This window comes from Guillardia theta (assembly GCF_000315625.1).
Source record: "Guillardia theta CCMP2712 unplaced genomic scaffold GUITHscaffold_2, whole genome shotgun sequence".
Classification (NCBI taxonomy): Eukaryota; class Cryptophyceae; order Pyrenomonadales; family Geminigeraceae; genus Guillardia; species Guillardia theta.
Window position 1 is genome coordinate 783,034 of NW_005434672.1, and position 16,875 is coordinate 799,908.

General features: G+C 52.2%; 7 protein-coding genes across 7 annotated transcripts in view; 4 read left to right on the forward strand and 3 right to left on the reverse strand.

Annotated features, from left to right (window-relative positions):
• The first annotated feature begins 3,430 nt into the window (after nucleotides 1-3,430).
• GUITHDRAFT_149908 (hypothetical protein) lies at nucleotides 3,431-4,508 on the forward strand. The gene is made up of 7 exons (XM_005841857.1): nucleotides 3,431-3,525; nucleotides 3,574-3,782; nucleotides 3,833-3,938; nucleotides 3,995-4,072; nucleotides 4,118-4,212; nucleotides 4,255-4,344; nucleotides 4,457-4,508. Exons 1-6 carry the CDS (start codon nucleotides 3,463-3,465, stop codon nucleotides 4,301-4,303), a joined length of 600 nt encoding a protein of 199 aa, XP_005841914.1. The 5' UTR covers nucleotides 3,431-3,462; the 3' UTR covers nucleotides 4,304-4,344; nucleotides 4,457-4,508.
• Nucleotides 4,509-5,815: 1,307 nt separating this feature from the next.
• Nucleotides 5,816-6,358, forward strand: GUITHDRAFT_149909 (hypothetical protein). Its single transcript, XM_005841858.1, has 4 exons — nucleotides 5,816-5,934; nucleotides 5,984-6,061; nucleotides 6,126-6,215; nucleotides 6,286-6,358. Exons 1-4 carry the CDS (start codon nucleotides 5,837-5,839, stop codon nucleotides 6,332-6,334), a joined length of 315 nt encoding a protein of 104 aa, XP_005841915.1. The 5' UTR covers nucleotides 5,816-5,836; the 3' UTR covers nucleotides 6,335-6,358.
• A 164-nt stretch (nucleotides 6,359-6,522) lies between these two features.
• Nucleotides 6,523-7,128, reverse strand: GUITHDRAFT_44796 (hypothetical protein; the record flags this gene model as incomplete). Its single annotated transcript, XM_005841859.1, has 1 exon — nucleotides 6,523-7,128. A coding segment is annotated over one exon (606 nt), but the record flags the coding sequence as incomplete, so codon positions are not given.
• Nucleotides 7,129-8,626: 1,498 nt separating this feature from the next.
• GUITHDRAFT_63180 (hypothetical protein) lies at nucleotides 8,627-11,061 on the reverse strand (the record flags this gene model as incomplete). Its single annotated transcript, XM_005841860.1, has 2 exons — nucleotides 8,627-8,815; nucleotides 8,860-11,061. The coding sequence occupies 2 exons, from the start codon at nucleotides 11,059-11,061 to the stop codon at nucleotides 8,627-8,629; spliced, it is 2,391 nt and encodes a 796-aa protein (XP_005841917.1).
• A 1,256-nt stretch (nucleotides 11,062-12,317) lies between these two features.
• Nucleotides 12,318-13,485, forward strand: GUITHDRAFT_99588 (hypothetical protein; the record flags this gene model as incomplete). The annotated part of the gene is made up of 5 exons (XM_005841861.1): nucleotides 12,318-12,794; nucleotides 12,841-13,121; nucleotides 13,166-13,255; nucleotides 13,300-13,369; nucleotides 13,420-13,485. 5 exons carry the CDS (start codon nucleotides 12,318-12,320, stop codon nucleotides 13,483-13,485), a joined length of 984 nt encoding a protein of 327 aa, XP_005841918.1.
• Nucleotides 13,486-13,725: 240 nt separating this feature from the next.
• On the reverse strand, nucleotides 13,726-14,892 carry GUITHDRAFT_131914 (hypothetical protein; the record flags this gene model as incomplete). The annotated part of the gene is made up of 7 exons (XM_005841862.1): nucleotides 13,726-13,772; nucleotides 13,832-13,953; nucleotides 13,995-14,066; nucleotides 14,128-14,183; nucleotides 14,227-14,318; nucleotides 14,490-14,711; nucleotides 14,868-14,892. 7 exons carry the CDS (start codon nucleotides 14,890-14,892, stop codon nucleotides 13,726-13,728), a joined length of 636 nt encoding a protein of 211 aa, XP_005841919.1.
• Nucleotides 14,893-15,935: 1,043 nt separating this feature from the next.
• GUITHDRAFT_99589 (hypothetical protein) overlaps nucleotides 15,936-16,875 on the forward strand; it is a gene marked incomplete at both ends in the record, with an annotated part of 2,058 nt that continues 1,118 nt past the window's right edge. The window contains 5 exons of the mRNA XM_005841863.1: nucleotides 15,936-16,083; nucleotides 16,132-16,214; nucleotides 16,264-16,447; nucleotides 16,521-16,606; nucleotides 16,662-16,733. Coding sequence (XP_005841920.1) covers nucleotides 15,936-16,083; nucleotides 16,132-16,214; nucleotides 16,264-16,447; nucleotides 16,521-16,606; nucleotides 16,662-16,733 — 573 coding nt within the window. The remainder of the gene's footprint in view (nucleotides 16,084-16,131; nucleotides 16,215-16,263; nucleotides 16,448-16,520; nucleotides 16,607-16,661; nucleotides 16,734-16,875) is intronic.

Here is a 16,875-nt window from a genome sequence, read left to right on the forward strand (position 1 = left end):
TCCTCCCCAAGTCCAAGGTGAACCGCAGCCCCCCCTCCATGGGTTTTGACATTCGTTGTACAGCAGAGGAAGCTCAAGAAAGCAAGCCGCCTAAGAAGTCTCAGGGTGCTGTGAAGACCCAAAAATCGTCAGCCCCGAAGCAGCAGAAGAAATCAGCTCAGACAGAGCCGGACTCGAGCTCGAGCGAAGAGGATGGTTGTGACTCGGAGGTGATGGACGTTGATGAAGCCAATGAGCTGATGGTTCGTAGGGTTATCTGGGAGAAGGAGACAGGCAGAAGCTTGCGGAGCTGCCGATGCTTGACCGCGAGCTTGTCTCTTCCCTTCTGCTGAGGTTGACTGTCTAACTGGTGCTTGCAGATCTTGAGTGAGAGGCTGGAGCAAAAAGAAGCGCGTCGCCAAGAGCGACTGCTGATGAAGGGGACCAGGACAAAGCATGGTTGTTACGATTGAAACGTGACAATTTTCTTGTGAAGAGATTTTAAGGTGAGGGGCTGAAAACGCCAGCAAAAACAGAAAGTCGAGAGACTCCAAGAACCAAGCGGAACAAGTCTTCAGCTCCTGAACTTCTTGGCGAAAATGTTATCGGAAAGAAGATCCGTGTCAAAATTGAAGAGGACGGTCAGTGGATGCGCAAGAATGGCCTTGTGGTGAAGTCATGTTTTATTTACCATGGCATCCTGAGTTCATGTCTTCCTCAGGTTCAAGTGAAAGAGGTTGATGGGTCTCAACAGCATCGAATCGTCTGGAACGACGGAACGGACGATTCCTGGCTGGTGCTCCAGGTTGCTTCCTCTTCCTCCCCTTCTTTCTTGTGCTCTAATTCTGAGTGATTGTAGGAACACGAAGTCGAATTCCTCGACCAGGAGCCAACGGAAGGAAGGAAGAAGGAAGCACAGAAGCGACCAGCCAAGTCTCGATCAACCCCCGCAAGCAAGGAGACTGTGAGAAGGAAACAGCTCGACGTTGAGCATGGTGCTTGACCCTGTGTGTGATTTGAAATCAATTCTCTTCTTTCTTCTTGTTCCTCCTCCTTGTGACGCTAAGCCGATCAAGTAAAGCAATAAAGGAGCTACAGGAGGTGTTGAGATAGCCAGATGTTGTCTTGTTTTCTTGTTGAAGTTTGAGCACTTGAGATCTTCTTATGTCGCAGCAGACAGCGGGACGAGGAAAAGCTTTGTGCCGCAGAAGCGAACCTTGCAAATCAGGACGGAAGATGTGAAGAAGCCCGGGGGGAACGCGTCGACGAGTCAAGATATGAACCAACCTGAAAGGAGAAAGGAGAAGGGTAAGTCACGATACGAGCTTTCGGACGACTGATACTATCTTTCAGTTGCCCACCCCTATGACCAGTTCTTCGAGAAGTTTCGCATTCGAGACGAGTGTTTCCGACGCATGCAGGAGCACATAAGGAAAAATATAAGCATGCTCCTCGAGACTCACGGGTAAGGAGCCTCCAACTTCCCCTTCATCTTATTCTCCCCGGCAGAGAGTCCATGCTCCCTGAGTTCCTCATCACGAACGGAGACTACTCTGTCTTTGAGATCGAAAAGCGCGTCTTGGAGCCTCCAACAGGTGAGCCTCGCTCGCTCCCTCGCCTCCTGACCCCCATGGGCTAGTGGAGGAGGTGGGAAAGCCTGTCTCGCTAGAGCAGCACTACCTTACCCCCCTAGAGCGACTCGTCCTTCCTCCTTCGAAAATCGCCAGCAAGGTTGAGAAAGAGATGTCAAAGGTAAAAGAATTCTACGGCGTCGAGCTGCGTGACAGGTGAGCTTGCAATTCGCCTTCGTCCCCTTTCACATTCGGGTGACCAGACTTTGGGAATTGTGGAACGAGAACGTGGTGAAGGGCACAGAAGAAGACAAGAAGTGGAGAGAATGGTGAAGACAGAGAGGAGGAGACTGCTTCTCATCTTCCTCCTCCTGCTAAGGTATGGGGAGAACTTCCATGAAATAGAGTCGGACGAAGTTCGGGAGGATGCAGACAGGCTGAGAGTTCGACGAGGCACCGAAGATTGGATCGGCCCCAATGCAATGAGAGTTGTGAGTTGCCTCCTGCAGCTCCAGCTCCTGCCCTTCTGTCTTCTGATTGTTGTGATTGGTGCAGGAGTCAACGGAAGAGGAGACTCGAGGCTTCTTCGAGCAGCTCTACTGGTGTAACTTCAGGTTGGTTCCTTGCACTGTGATCCCAGCTGAATTACCTCAGGATCGACGGCAAAGAAATTGTATTGCCTGGCCGCGAGAAGATTGCTAGGAAGATGCAATTTGCTTATGCCAAGTGAGAGGAGAGGGTAGAAGAGGAGAGGTATAACCTGCTGATGCATGACAGGAGGAAAGAATCGTTCGCGAAGATCGAGGCCGAGGCACTTGAGAATCGGTAATGTGAATAAGATCGACATGATTGTGGAGGCGATAATTATGAAGATGATGATGATCACACCATGCTTATGGGGTGTGACGTCTGCACTTTCGATGACGATGATGATGATACTGGCAAAGATAGAGATGAAGTTGATGTTTAAGAGGATGATGGTGACACCGGGAGCAGAGAGAAACGATCGCGCTGGGCTTTCTTCAACGAGTCCAACGTTAGTGACTTCCACCTGGTTTCTCTTGTGCGATCTGATCGACTTCCCGCTAGTATGCTGGCTTCAAGGAAGTCGAGGACGGGGGCGAAGGGCAAGAGGAGGAGCAAAGTTGGGCCCACATGGCTGCCTTCCTCGTCGATCATCTTCCGGGCTCAGTGCACCTGCTCAGCCTCCTCGCCGCTCGCCAAGAGGACGACAGGAGGCTCAAGAGCGCCTGCGATTCGATGGTGATGTTTGACTGCGACTACCCGGACACGCAAGTCGTAGCGGAGGTGCAGAGCTCTTGTTCTTGCGTGCCTTCTCTCAGTTCTCTTCGTCCTCTGCAGTTCCAAGTTGACTTGGTGCCCGCAACACTGAACATCTTCACATCGAACCCTGAAGCTGCAGTGTGAGTGACATGATGGGCTCGAACCCGAGGCATGACAATCAGCAGGGCCATGCTGCGAAGAATCCTCGTCTACCTGGAAAAATGGCCGCGCAAACCGCTCCTCATCCTCTATCCAGCTTGCCTGCACCATCTCGTCTACGGTTTCGTCATCCGAGAGGCGGAGGTATCACGCGGAAAAAGCAGAGGAAGCAGGTCGCTCATGTGCTCGCTGCAGGTTCCGGCGCAATGGCTAGAGCCTCAGACAATGTGGCTGTGCGATGAAAACTTGGATGTTGCGGAAGACAAGCTCGTGCGAGAGGTCTATCTATCCCTACTTCTCTCACCTGACCATTTCCTCTTCCCCTTTCTACTTCCCAATGACTCGCAATCCAATTGTTTTGCAGGCAGTCAGACGTATCAGAGGGGTGAAAGGTGTAGAGATGATGTCAGGAGAAGTTTTGGAGTTGGACGCAGAGTCATCGACAACTTTGCGCATGTCAAAGATAGGAATGGAGGACGTTGACTTGATAGTTCAGCACTGGAATTATGAAACTGACACAACGAGGGATTACGTAAGTCCTGACAAGAGGCAGTGTCGGAGCATGACCCTCAGCTCTCAGGTTTCCTTCTTGATCGAATGGAAAGTAACCGTGGGCATGTACGTCCAGCACCAGGAGAACACGCGGTCGCTTGTGGCCTGGGCGATAGAGGGACGGGATGGGTCGATAGAGATGATATTCTCGTTGCCTGAATGGCGGCATAATGGCCTTGCTCGAGCGGCTCTGCACCAACTCACCACGATCCTCCTGAACAGTCACAAGCTCCAGAGGTCAACACAGTTGCTATGGAGGAGAGAATGCTGAGGTGATGCTGTCGCAGGCGGCTCACAGCTCCGTTCTGCACTATCGCAAACGCCGACTTCGCCATGAAGCAGCTGCTGATGGCGTCTGGTTTCACGGCCGCCAGCGAGCTGCACGTGCTGCAGGTCCGGGAGACTCCCAAGGGGGAGGAGGAAGGAGGAGATGAGACTTTGGGCTGCAGGTGGGAGACTTTGCGCTGTTTCCCGCCTATCCCGAGGAGATGGAGGTCGTCTACGTCCCGCAGATCGCCAACACCCTGGTGAGCCTGCCTCATGTCCTCCGCTCCTCTGAGCTCCCTTCGCAGATCCCCCCTTGCGGTGTCCGTCGGACTGTCTACCATGAGACCCTCGACAACCATCGGCGTCTCTCGCTCGCCGAGAGCATCGAAACTTCGATCAAGTGCGCTCCTCCCGCCGCCTGCATCGCTCACATCCCTTCAGGGGCAAATCGACGCGAGGGGAACTTGGGCTGCACCTCAAGAGCTATCTGAGGGGGCCGGAGAACCTGGAGAAGGCTATCTCCATAATGCAAGGTCGCCATGCTCCACCTCTGCCCTTGCTCGCCCTAATCCTCGTCCTCGTCCTCGTCCTCATCCTCATCCTCATCCTCATCCTCCTTTCCTGCTGCTGACCTTTGCCCGTGTAGGCGTGATTCCCAACATCACGCGTGAGAACTGCACGGACATCTTACAAAAGGTGCCTTCACTCTATGACGCTCAACCTGACGGTCGCAGTCGGTTGAGGAGCTTTCGCTGCCCCCGGAAGAGATCTCGGACCCTCACGCCTACTACATCAACAAGTAGAGCCCCTTGCCTCCCGCTTCCCTCACCCTCTCTCAGGTGGAGGACCTCGGTGGCCACCGACGGGAAGACTTTCGTGGCAGCGTACGACCACCAGCGGACAGGGAAGTATCTTCGTCACGAGTGGATTGAGGTGCTTGAGTCGGGTAGAAGTGCTGCCGCCACTTGACTTGGATTCACTCAACAGGCGTGGATAGAGCATGCTCGAATGTACGACGACGTGGTACCCAAGTTTCACTACACCCGTGAAGACCTCGTTGAGAAAGGTCTGACGTTCCCTTGAAATTTCATTCATGTAAAACCAAGTTTGCTGCTAATTTAACCATGTTAATTATGATTCTGAAGTAAAATTGAATTCATACTCTTTCTTCCTTTCCGAGATGAAACAACATCTTCCCCAGCTATCGTGCAACTCCCTGCTACCTTCCCCTTCAAAGCCTTTGGTGCTGATACCAAACTTGATTCCAATATACCTCAAGATCAGGCAAGACTATCTGATTCATGTATGGTCAAGTGGCCTTCTAACCTTTTGAGTCACTGCCTGCCTTCTCCCTCCCTCGCTCCCTCCCTCGCTCCCTCGCTCCCTCGCTCCCTCCCTCGCTCCCTCCCTCGCTCCCTCCCTCCCTCCCTCCCTCCCTCCCTCCCTCCCTCCCTCTCCTCCCTCAAGCACTTCTTGTCCCTCTCTTCAAATGCAGCACCTCTCACTGCTTGTAGGTCCTCACCCCCACCCCTACCCCCCAAAGTCCCTGGCTTCACCTCACCCCCACGGTATCCACCTCCTTTCCATCAGTCGAAAGCAGTTAAAACATGCCAGGGGACTGAGGGAGGAGGGAGGGAGGGAGGGAGGGAGGAAGAGACGGGGGAAGGGGGAAGGAGAAGTAGGGAGCACGAGAAGAGAGCAATGCATGGAGGGAGGGAGGGAGGGAGGGAGGAAGAGACGGGGGAAGGGGGAAGGAGAAGTAGGGAGCAAGAGAAGAGAGCAATGCATGGAGGGAGGGAGAGGGATATCGGAGAATTAGAAGTGGAAAGTCATCACAGAGTCCTGACAACGGAGAGGATTTATGATTCCAATTCGACTCAACAATGGATGAAACGCCATGAATGGGCGCTTTCGCTGCTGCTACTGCTGCTGCTACAAACGAGGAGGAGGAGGAGGAGGAGGAGGAGGAGGAGGAGGAGGCGAGTCCTTGACGACGATGAAGCAGAAATTTCACTTGCTCTGCCATGTCGCGTGTGGTTGGAGCAAATGTGGCCCGATCCGCTAGGATGGCAGATATGTTTCAACAGGCAGATCAAGACGCAAGGCAAACACTGAGAATGAGGTGACAAAGTCTGTTCCATGCACATCCTCCTCACGCTTCCATTCCTCAGTGCGACGGCGAAATGGCATGAGACTCAGTCCATCAAGACGTTGTCGCGAGCGAATCATGGGAGCAGAGAAAGACAAAGGTAGTTGGGCTGTCTGCTGAATATAGCTCCATTGGATCGTGTTGTGACTTGCAACTGGCAACAGCATACTCGAGGAGCAGGAGGGAGCAGCCCACGAGCTTTTGGTGAGGAGAAAGCAGAAGATGAAGGAGCTGTATGAATCTGAGTACGAAAGGTGAGCTTGGACTTCTTGTTAGCCTTGACTCCCTTCCTCTGCACGACGAGGTTTTAAATTCTTCTTGCAGATTCTCGAAGGAGCTCAAAGAACAGGGACTTGTATTATCTGAAAAATAAGTGTGTAAAAATCAGAACAAATTGAACCAGACCATCCGCACATGATTGCGAGAAATGAAGAAACTAGAGTCTGCTCAATGATGACTAGATAGCTGTACGGTCTCTGGATACACTTGGTCCCCGAAGTCGCCCACAATCCCTCCAAGTATATTAACGGCTTTGTTCTGGACACTTCGTCGGAAAAGCAAATTTCGCACATCGACATGCCACGGGCTTCGATGTCTTGAGCAGAAGCGAGCAATCTTCTCCTCTGGGTCTCCGTAGCTGGGCTGCCGGTAGCAGTTTCCTTCAAGATACTGACATTTCTTGTGCCTCAAGTCTACATCCTTTGCTGTCTTGTGCATGGAGCAATGAATCATCCTGCGCTGCACAGGGTCGCCGTGCGTCGCTGTCCTCTCACACTCCTCGGCCTGGCAAACCCTCCGCCTGAGGTCCACGTGTTGGCTCTCGTCCGAGTGGTTCTTGCACCACATGGGAGAGGTGAACCTCGACGTGAAGTTGCTGAAGCCATGCGTCGCTTTCTCCGAGCAATCCGGAAAAGCGCATTTGGAAGACGAGATTCTCACATCGTCTGATCTTTTATGCGCCCTACAGTACCTAGAGCTGCTTTCGTTTCGACCATCCCAATACGTTCCTTGTCGCTGACAAGCAGCATGTTGGCAAACAACGTGTTTCTTGTCATGGTGGTGGTTCGACCGGTGCAATGAGCAGAACAACCTTTTGTATGAAGTGGAATAACCAAAGCTTGCACTGCGTGAGCATCCTTCAGGGTGAATGCATTTTTTGAAGTGCACCTGAGTCTGATTGACATGACTCCTTGTCCTCCTTCCCTTGCTCCTCACCATTGCCGCTGGCATCGACGAGTTTCTGAGTGCCAATTCTGGCAGGGGTGGAGCCAGCTCCTGCTTGAGCTCAGCATGAAGAGCTGGAGCTGAAGATGAATGCAAAGCTAGTACGATCGTCTGCATAACCAGCAACCACCCGGCAAGACGCGGATGCATATCATCGGTTCATTCAACCCTCCCCCCCACTCTCTCGCATTGCGCCCCGCGAGCCTGTGGACCCTCATCCCCATATTTCCTTGACTGAGCCGTGAGCCAAATAACCGTTTCGTAACGGATACGACGAAAAGCCGCGCAATGGAGGCAAGAGTTTGGTGAGCACATGACGCGCTTGAAATGATCTTTCCGTATAGCATGCGGCACATCCGAGTGTTCCCCCTCTCCTCTTCCAGATGTCCTCCTCTCCCGTCTCGTAGCCTTTCTGTTCTGTCTTCTCTCTATCCTCTTATGGGCTGGTCTCCTCTCCTCCTCTCCTCCTCCTCTCCTCCTCTCCTCCTCTCCTCCTCTCCTCCTCTGCTGTTGGTCTCTTCTCCCAGTCCATGTTGATTGCATGGTTGGTATCCTAGAAACATCCATTCTTCGTCTTCTATTCGCTTCAATTTCGCCCCTCCTCTCCCGCCATCACCACTCTTGTTTGCGCTCCTTCCCTGTCACTTTCTCTCGTTTCTCCCTCTGATGCGGATGCGTGCCTGTTCATACAGTCGTCCGTTCCCATGCCCTTGTTGGGAAGATTTTGTTCCAATCTCTCTGACTTGCCAATCTCGCAGATCCCTGGTTCGCGAAAGTTCGCGCATCTTGTTACTGACTGCGAAGTGAAACATGCAAGCTCGTACTTGGCTGATTATCCTTGGAGTTCTACAACTTTTGGCTGTATTGCTAAATATTTATGGAGAAGATTTTTATTATGTTTGCTTTGTCGTGCTACCGATATCCATCCTGGCAACCGTTTTTCTCGGAATTTCGATAGCATTTCAATGGAAGCGTGGAGTCGAAATATTCATTGCGTTGTGCATTGTACTGCTTGTAAGTATTTTACAGGCTTGTCCCTTCGTCTTTCCTCTTTTTCTTCGTCCACTTCCCCTTTTCTCTGTGACCTTTCCTCCGTCTCATTTTTGTATGTTACCATCTAATTTTGTATCCAGTTGTTGAACTTCTTCCCTCTGTTCTCGTTGCTCTTCGGCGCGACTTGGGCGGCATGGCATGATATTCTCTTGTATATTGTTGGGGTGCTCTTGGAAGCTGCTTGTATTGCCAGCGGCATATGGATTCTGTACTATACTGACACGGCAGAGAAAGAAAGTCTTCTGCGACGAAGCCAGAGCAGAGTTAGCAATGTGTTTCGGAATAGCTTTGGACGCGGAGAGAACGCTGAATATGAAGGAGAGCGCGTGTAGAATGGTATAATACAGGACTTTGTCTGTGTCATGCTTATTCTTTGCATTCTCTTGTGTTAAGATCTCATGTCGAGGTGAAAGTGCTCACGGAACACATCTGATCGAACCAGCTGAGGTGCCAGCGCTGAGCACTCGGCCGATCTGAGCCAAGGGATGTCAAGCAAAAGAGAGACAGTCAGGTTGAGTCTTACCACAGCACTCGAAGCGTAACCGCTTCCTCGGAGTGCTTGAATGCAGCGCTCAGCCTTGGAAAACGTTAGTTCCTCTCCTCACCACGCTCTCCTCATACCTTGGCTGCCGGTACGGTAGCTAGGAGGCCGCCCGATGTCTGCGGGTCGAAGATGAGAGGGTATGCCTCATGCTTCAGCGCCTCCGCCTCGTTCTCGATCGACCGCTTCAATCGCACGTTTGCGGGTTGCAAGGATGAAAAGATCCCGTTCTTGACACAGTCGATGGCACCAGGCAGCAGGGGGATCGAGCTGAGGTCCAGCTCCACGTTGGAGCTGGAAGCTTTCGTCATCTCCCACAGGTGGCCAAGCAGACCGAACCCGGTCACGTCAGTGCAGGAGGTTGCTCCATGCGCCTTGAGGATGTCTGCTCCGGCCTTGTTGGACAGGCACATGCTCTTGAGGGCCTCGGCGATCCACACGCCCTTAGATCGACTGCGCATGTCGGCCGCAAACAAAGTGCCAGTGCCGATCGGTTTGGTAAGGACGAGAACGTCTCCATCCTTCATGCCGTTCTTGGTGAGAGCACCATTTGGCCATTGAACAAGCCCGTTAATCGAGAACCCCAATGCGAGCTCCGAACCTTCACAGGTATGCCCTCCCACTAGCACACAGTTGCTCTCTGCCAAGACTGTGCATGCTCCCGCCATCATCTGGTACAGAGTCTCCTCGACCTTCGCCTCAATCCCAAATGGGACGACAGCGATGGCAAGCGCGGTCCTTGGCTCTGCACACATGGCATGGCAGTCGCTCAAAGCATGGTTCGCGGCAATCTTGCCGAACAGGAAGGGGTCTTTGATGAAGGAGCGGAAGAAGTCGACCGTGTGAACTTGCGCACGTCCTTGAGGATCTTGCTTGACGATGGCGCAGTCATCGGGAGCGTCCAGACCCACAACAACATCGTTGTTGGGAAACGGAAATTCCTTTCGGATTCTGTTCATAACTTTGGAGAGGACTGTTGCTCCTACTTTGGCTCCACAGCCTCCGCACCGCATCGATGCATGGGCGAGCGCAGCCAGAGCTTCTGGACCAGCGGCAACGGCAACCTGCGAGGGAGGGTCCTCTTCCATCTCCATGAGAGGCAAGCGAGAACTGTATCCTGTCATCCAGGTCCGATCGATCCAGTCTTTGAGCTCCCACAACCATGCTCCCTCGATACCCAAAGTGCCTCTGGAAGCCACACACTGGGATGGTTCTCCAGTGCCAATGATCCCGAGAAAGTCCTTCTGAGGAATCCACTTCTCAAGAGGCTTTCCAAGAATTCTGTTCCGAATATTCCGAGTCAAAGGAGGGCCACCACGGACAGCAAACACTCCTGCCTTGGGACGGGGATGATTTACCATGGTAGAGATGTCGCCAACAGAGAAAACATCTTTGGTGTTCACTGACTCAAGAGTCTCCTGAATTTCAATGAAGCCATCTTTATCCAGCTTCAATCCAGTCTCCTTGAGCCAGGACTGAGCTCCTGCTTGTGTGCACCACACGCACTCGTCGAAGACAACTTGAGTGCCGTCGTTACAGATGATTGTCTTGTTCTTTACTTCAACCGCTTCTTTGCCAAGCACAAGATTGATGCTTCTTTCCTTCATCAGTTTCATGAAGATATTCTGTACCATCTTGCTGTGAGAAGGCATCACAACATCATTTCGGGATACGAGAGTGACGTCAACAAGATTTGGGTCTGCACCCAACTTGCTGAATTCCCGTCGAAGTCGAGACTGCATGCTCAGTGCAAGCTCCACACCTCCAGCTCCACCTCCAACAACAGCCAGCCGGATGCCCTCCTTCGCATCCCCTAGAGCTTTCGCCCTCGACACGATATAATCCCACCTTGCACTGAACCCGTCGATGGGCTTGACGGGCGTCACGTGAGAGTCTTGGATCTGGTTGGCCGAGTCCCCGAGTTTCGGAGCTGACCCGATGTTGATGGACAGAACATCATAAGGAATGTCTGGCCTTCCCTTGATCCTGATGATTTTCTTTTCCGGATCAATCCCGTACGCTTCACCGTGGATTATTCTTGCCTTCGCGAAGTTCCCAAGTTTGATCAAATCGATGTGACACTCTTCCTTGGTGTAGAAACCTGCCACGTGCCCGGGAATCATTCCAGAGTAGGGAGTCTCCACGTCCCTCGTTATCAACGTCACTTGCACGCCTGGCATCGGATCCATGCCGAAGCTCTTCAAGACATAAGCGTGCGCGTGCCCTCCTCCGATCAGTACGACGTCCTTCATGATCGGTTCGGGGCCCATCTTTCCTTTCATAGACTTCTTGTTCTTCTTCTTGGCAGCAAGGTTGTCAACATGAGGAAGTTTCTCACTCCTCGGCGACCATATCGTTCCATTCGCCTTGGAAATCTGCAGCATTTCGAGCCTTCTCGACTTCTCCAACCACAATAGCAGGAAAACCTGGTACTGTACTGAAAGAGGGGCCCCGATGTACTTGAGTTGGATCGAGAAGAGCTGGGATTGGATCCAAAACCACTCCATCACCTGGATAGGGTGGATGAGCAACCACACAAAGAGGCTGAACAGGACGAGCATGGCAGCTGCCCCGAGAGGGAAGCCTCGTAGCTTGCCGAGGAGGCTGGTGCACTTGCTCGCAGTGTGCGCGAGGCATCTCTCAGAGTCTTTCTGGGAACAAGCTCTGCCATCGCTGCTCTGCGTGCAATGAAAGAAGTCATTGAGCACCGCAAAGCTCCCTGAGATCTGATTTGAGATCCACGTTGACACCTCGGTAACTTTGTGCACAATACCAGCCTTGTCCAGACCATCGTCTGCGCCCCTGCCTGGACGAGGCAGGGCGAGAGTGAGGCATGTAGTCCATGCCAGGAGGAGCAGAACTTTCGCAATGGAGGTGTTCAACATTGCAAGTCTTGCTGGGCAGTTTGCGATGCTGAGGAAAACTGAAAACTTGTGGAGTGCGACAAGAAGGAGATAAAGAGGCTAGGACAAAAGAAGATGGCGTGAGGGAGATGGAGGAGGGAGGAGGGAGGAGGAGAGAGAAGGGAGGCGAAAAGAGGAGGACGGAAAGGGGGGGAGAAGAGGGGCGGGGGAGGGAGGGAGGGAGGGAGGGAGGGAGAGGGGCGGCGAGAAGCGTCCGTGTCCGTAAGCTTAGGTCAGCTCTCAGGTGTACGCCTCATCCTCGGACCGGGCCCGCCCCGCCGGGCGCCGGCGGCCGGGCCCGGGGCCCGGCCCGGAGTTGCCAGTGTGAACATCAGACCGTACACTGGTCACCGGGCTTAACTTTGAGTAACTTTCAAGATTTGAAGAAGGTCCGATGACGGTCGCCGGGTAGTTTCAAGTTTGGGGGACAGCACTGTGCGGCAGTGCCACGGTGCCAGGCAGGATTAGGGTCATGGTGGTTCTCTGTGCTGTCTAAGTTTCTCAGGCTTCGAGTCTCGCCTGTGCGACAGTGTCATCAGTCAACTCTCAACCGGCGGAGGCCACGCCGATAACTCAGTGACTGAGTCAACAAAAGTAGTGCCGGGCGGCCCGGTGGGCCCGGGGTGACGAGTCGCATGTCATGCCGCAAGCTGCTGGGGCTTGCGATGGTGTTGGTGGCCGTCAGCTCGCAGGAGGAGGCGATGAGAGGAGGAAGATCAGCGGATCTTGCTGAGAAGCTTCCTGGAGCCTCGTGCCCCTTGAGAGTTTGCGTGAGAAATGTCCTTCGAGGTGGTCAGCGGACTCGGAATCGTGGACAGTCTGCTAGCACCATGGCAGGTTTCCGCCATGATCCTATGAGTGATGAAACCGACGAGCCAGCTGCTCGTTCTAGAGCTGCTCTGCGGCGCAAGAAAAATCGAGCTTACAGGAGGAGAAAGAGAGAAATGCGGGAGCAAGAGCTTGAGTTGCGGAAACACGAGGCGCTCCTTGCGGCGATCAGTTGCCTCTGTCCCGGAAGCAAGGTGCTTTGCTACGTCAAAGTGAATGGAGGGTTGAAGAGCAAGAGTGCGAGGATGTGCAATATTTCTAACGTTGGACAGGATGATGTGCTGGTATGTATCGAACACAACCGTTCGAGACCTGATTCTTTGAGTGAAGGTTGCCCTGGAAAATGGAAAGCAGCAAAGGATTCCCCGAACGACAGAGTGGATACTTGCTGTAAAGCGCGTAGACGTGAACGAAACCCAACCATCGTCTCAGATGAGTAGCACACTTGCGGGCCAGAATGCAAGTCGATCGACGAGAGACAAGGCGAAAGTTGATGAGATGCTGAGGAATGCCGGAATCAAGGTTCGTCCACCAAAGCACGTGGATGCCAAGAGGTTCATAGAGATAGGACTCCGACGGAAAAGCAAGCGACTCGATCGGAACAGGGAAAGGTTGCTGTGCTTCAACACCCTAAAGTTGGTTAACTCTGTAGTAGGACAAGAGCAAAGGTAGAGCAGCAACGAATATCCCTGGCGGAAGAAAGAAAGAAAGAACAACAAGAAAAGAAAAGCATGAGAGAAGCCCGGTTCGTTCGATTGAAACAAGCCAGAACGCTAATCTTGTTGCTAGGCGAGCTGAGAAACAAGCAAAACGGGAGGAAATGTACCAGCAGAAGAAAGAGCAAGTTTTGAACGATCGAGTGATTCACATTCTCCCTAGCTCGACTTGAACTAACTTTCCACTGTGCAGGATTTCAGAGAAGCTTTTGAAAATGTAGGCTCTTGCACATTGATCGTCACGATGAGGCTAACGTGATGGCAGTGTGAAGATGTTCTTGATGATTTCATCAGGAAGGACATTAACTTTGATGTGAGCTGCTTTCTCTCTTCAACAAACCTGTTTGACTATGGTTGGATCTCACAGCGACCCTAGTGGAATTCTTGCATCAAAATGGACAAGAGTGCGTTAAAATATTTGCTAAACAAGGCAGCAGTGTAGCAATGAAAAGATTAGTATCGTTACTTGATGATCGATGCTTTATTTCACACTGCTGCATTAGCTTGTTTTGAAGAGCTCGATCCCTTTTGTAGATAGTCCGCAGCCTGTCGCGAGTCATCCAAACAGATTGACGGGATCAAGAATGGCAACACCTGCTTGATACCCGGAAGCTCGAAGATATTTTTCACAAACGGGGTGTGTCGGGCAACTATGATGACATGCGGGATGAAATTTCCAAAGAGATTCATGAATCCAAAAGCCTCCATGAAGAAGCCTATCTTGGGCCTGTTTGCATGTAAGGAGTGGATGCATGAATGAAAAGCTACCATTTGAAAATGACAAGGAGAAGGCCGAGAAAGAAGAGAACGGTTCCCCTTAGCTTCTCCTTCTTGAGAAACCTTATGAACAAGTCAAAGTCTGAGTTTTGCACTGCATTGCTCTGCAAAAAGTTGATCTTACAAGTGTTTCATACGAGAAAACCCAAGAATCAAAGATGTGCCGGCTAGAAATAACAGCTAACGTGTCGTCAGTAACATGGTTGATTTCTCACAACTTTACATTTCCAACGGCGAGGAGGCCCCCGTCGAAGAATAGCAATACCCCCAGCATCGTGAACAAGAGCCCCATCCCGGTGAGCCCGATTCCAATCTCTTCGGCGACAAAGTCAGTTTAGGTGACTCCCCTCCCTACCCTCTCACGCCCCTCCCCGTCCCAACTCCCTCCCTTCCCTCAATTGTCTTTTCCGCTTCGTCGCTCATTCCTAACGTCCTAACAGCCTGGCTCCCTATCTACCGCCTCCCTCCCTCCCTCTATCTACTTACCGCCCATCTCCCTCAAACCTTCAGTCTCTCTCTTGTTCTCCCTCCCTTCATCCCTTCTCCCGCTCTCTCGCTCTGCGTCTCTGCCTCCGTCGTTTCCTCCGTCTCCGTCTCCGTCTCCGTCTCCGTCTCCGTCTCTGTCTCTATCTCTGTCTCTGTCTCTGTCTCTGTCTCTGTCTCTGTCTCTGTCTCTGTCTCTGTCTCTGTCTCTGTCTCTGTCTCTGTCTATATTTCCTCACCTGCAACTCCTCTCCTCTCCTCTCCTCTTCATACGACCTCTCATATCCTCTTCTCTCCTATGCTCTTCTCTCCTATGATCTCCTCTCCTCTCCTCTCCTCTCTTTCCTTCTCCTCCCCTCCCTTCATGGTGTCTTCACTTACTGTACGTGTCGCCGAACGAGTCCATTGCTGGCAACTTCCTAGCCCCTCATCCCCTCAGTATGACCGTTATGAACGTTGAACCGTTACTGGTGTCGTCAACAGTTGAGAACCGTTACAAAGGTCCATTCTTCCTTCCACCCCACAATGGACCCCCCACCCCGTGTCCACCCTTCCCAGGTCAGGTGTACAGGCAGGACCAGGGTAGGGTGGTGTAGTAGGGGTAGTACTGGTTGCCTCTCGGGAAGTTTGTGAGGTGGGTGGATGGGGTGAAAGGGGGTGGGTAGGGGTGATGGAAGGGAAAGAGGCACATGGCGACGGAGCGGGAAATGCGGAGTGGGCGACAGAGGGGGAGGGAGGGGAAGGCGAGGAGGGAGATGGAGGAGGAAGACGACCGAGAGAGGAGGAAGAGAGGGAGAGCGCGATGAGAACATGAAGCAGAAAGAAGCAAAGGATAGACGAGAATGTAAACTAAGGGATAGGGTGATAGCCGAATAATGGAGAGACGCTGGATGGTGGAGGAGGAGGTGAAAGGATTATGTGGTAAGGAACAGAAACCACGATCGAAGAAATTGCAAGCATAGACGACAACATATAGACGCAGCAGGTCGAGGCTTGCAAACTTGAGGAACCAATTGAGAGGGGGACATAGACGATTAGGAAAAACGATGCTGTCTGGCTCCATGAGTAGTAGTAGCAGCAGTAGCAGCAGTAATAGTCATGGTTGGGATCTTTTCTCTGGAGTCACGTTGGAAATCCCTTGAGATCGTATCATATGAATGTCTTTCGACAAGTCTGGAAATGTGAATGATTTTCGGTCCAGAGCATTTCTGAGAGGCCCCCTGCATTAGAATAGCTCCAGTTAGCTCAGAGGCTAGAAATACCATTGAGAGACCATCAGGAGAATTGATGCTCATTGATTCGTGCCGAGATTCTACTCAACATTGTTGTCTAAACGGTCTGTCTTCGTGCAGGATTGAGCTGAGTTGGCCCTGACCGTCTCTACGAATTTGCGAGCAGGGAACAGAATTGCTCGATTAGTTCGTGCATTACAGCGCTGTTGTCTTGAAGATGTACTTATCTGGCGGAGCTCGGACTGCAGTCACCAACAACCAGACCAGGATCCCCGATGTGCTGGAAAAGATCAAAACTGAATTCGAACAGCTGTCGCAAGAGACAAGTTTGCTTAAGAACCAGCGTGATGAATTCCAGAGGATCCGTGAGTCTTGTTGAGCGTGTGTGGTTCGTGTAATCTTGTCCTTTCCAGTGCAAGCACAAAAGGAAGAAATGAATCAGATGCAGCAAATCATTCAAGATTTCGATTCTAAGCATCAATCGATCAAACGACAGGTGATTCTTCCGTTGCACTTGATCCACATGGTCTTACACAAAATGACAGTATGAAGAAGAAATAGCATGGCTCCGACGTCAGATTGAAGCCTCTGGAAATGTAGTTCAACCGCGCAAAGAAGTCCCGAACGTTGTGTCGTCAGGAATTGTGAAACAAGAACCTGCTATACATTCAACTGCTCTGCCGACCTTGGCAAGCCTGGGACAAGCAGTACCACACCTTGGCATTCTAGGTGCGCAGGTAGCTGCAAACAACGGACAGCTTCCTGGTACCTTGAAACGCTGTTGACCTTAAGTTCCTTCCAGTAACCAGAACTGTTGTAGGAGCTGCTCAAACATCAGATCCATCCAAGGCGGTGGACTCCAAAGGCCGTCAGCTCGACGACTGGAATGTACTGGCAGCTCTCGTGATGTCCGTGTGAGCTGGTTGATGACGTGGCTGAGCAGGTTGTGCACAATCCGAATGCCACGAGCAAGATGCACATCGAGCTGTGTCACACGCTGGAGCACGACTCAGTGGTGAGATGAAGGAGGACGGGGAGAGAGGGAGGGGAGGAGGAGAGGAGGGAGACGCGAGGGGGGGAGGGGGAGGAGGAGAGGAGGGGGCAAAGGAGGAGGAGGAGGAGGAGGAGGAGGAGGAGGAGGAGGAGGAGGAGGAGGA

What these genes read in the sequence shown, in the direction of transcription:
- GUITHDRAFT_149908 (XM_005841857.1), top strand. Translation starts at nt 3,463, where the DNA reads ATGGAGGACGTTGACTTGATAGTTCAGCACTGGAATTATGAAACTGAC. An exon ending in AACAGTCACAAGCTCCAGAG is followed by an intron (nt 3,783 to 3,832) that starts GTCAACACAGTT and finishes ATGCTGTCGCAG; the next exon opens with GCGGCTCACAGCTCCGTTCT. An exon ending in AGCATCGAAACTTCGATCAA is followed by an intron (nt 4,213 to 4,254) that starts GTGCGCTCCTCC and finishes CATCCCTTCAGG; the next exon opens with GGCAAATCGACGCGAGGGGA.
- GUITHDRAFT_149909 (XM_005841858.1), top strand. Translation starts at nt 5,837, where the DNA reads ATGTCGCGTGTGGTTGGAGCAAATGTGGCCCGATCCGCTAGGATGGCA. An exon ending in AGGCAAACACTGAGAATGAG is followed by an intron (nt 5,935 to 5,983) that starts GTGACAAAGTCT and finishes TCCATTCCTCAG; the next exon opens with TGCGACGGCGAAATGGCATG. An exon ending in GGGAGCAGAGAAAGACAAAG is followed by an intron (nt 6,062 to 6,125) that starts GTAGTTGGGCTG and finishes AACTGGCAACAG; the next exon opens with CATACTCGAGGAGCAGGAGG.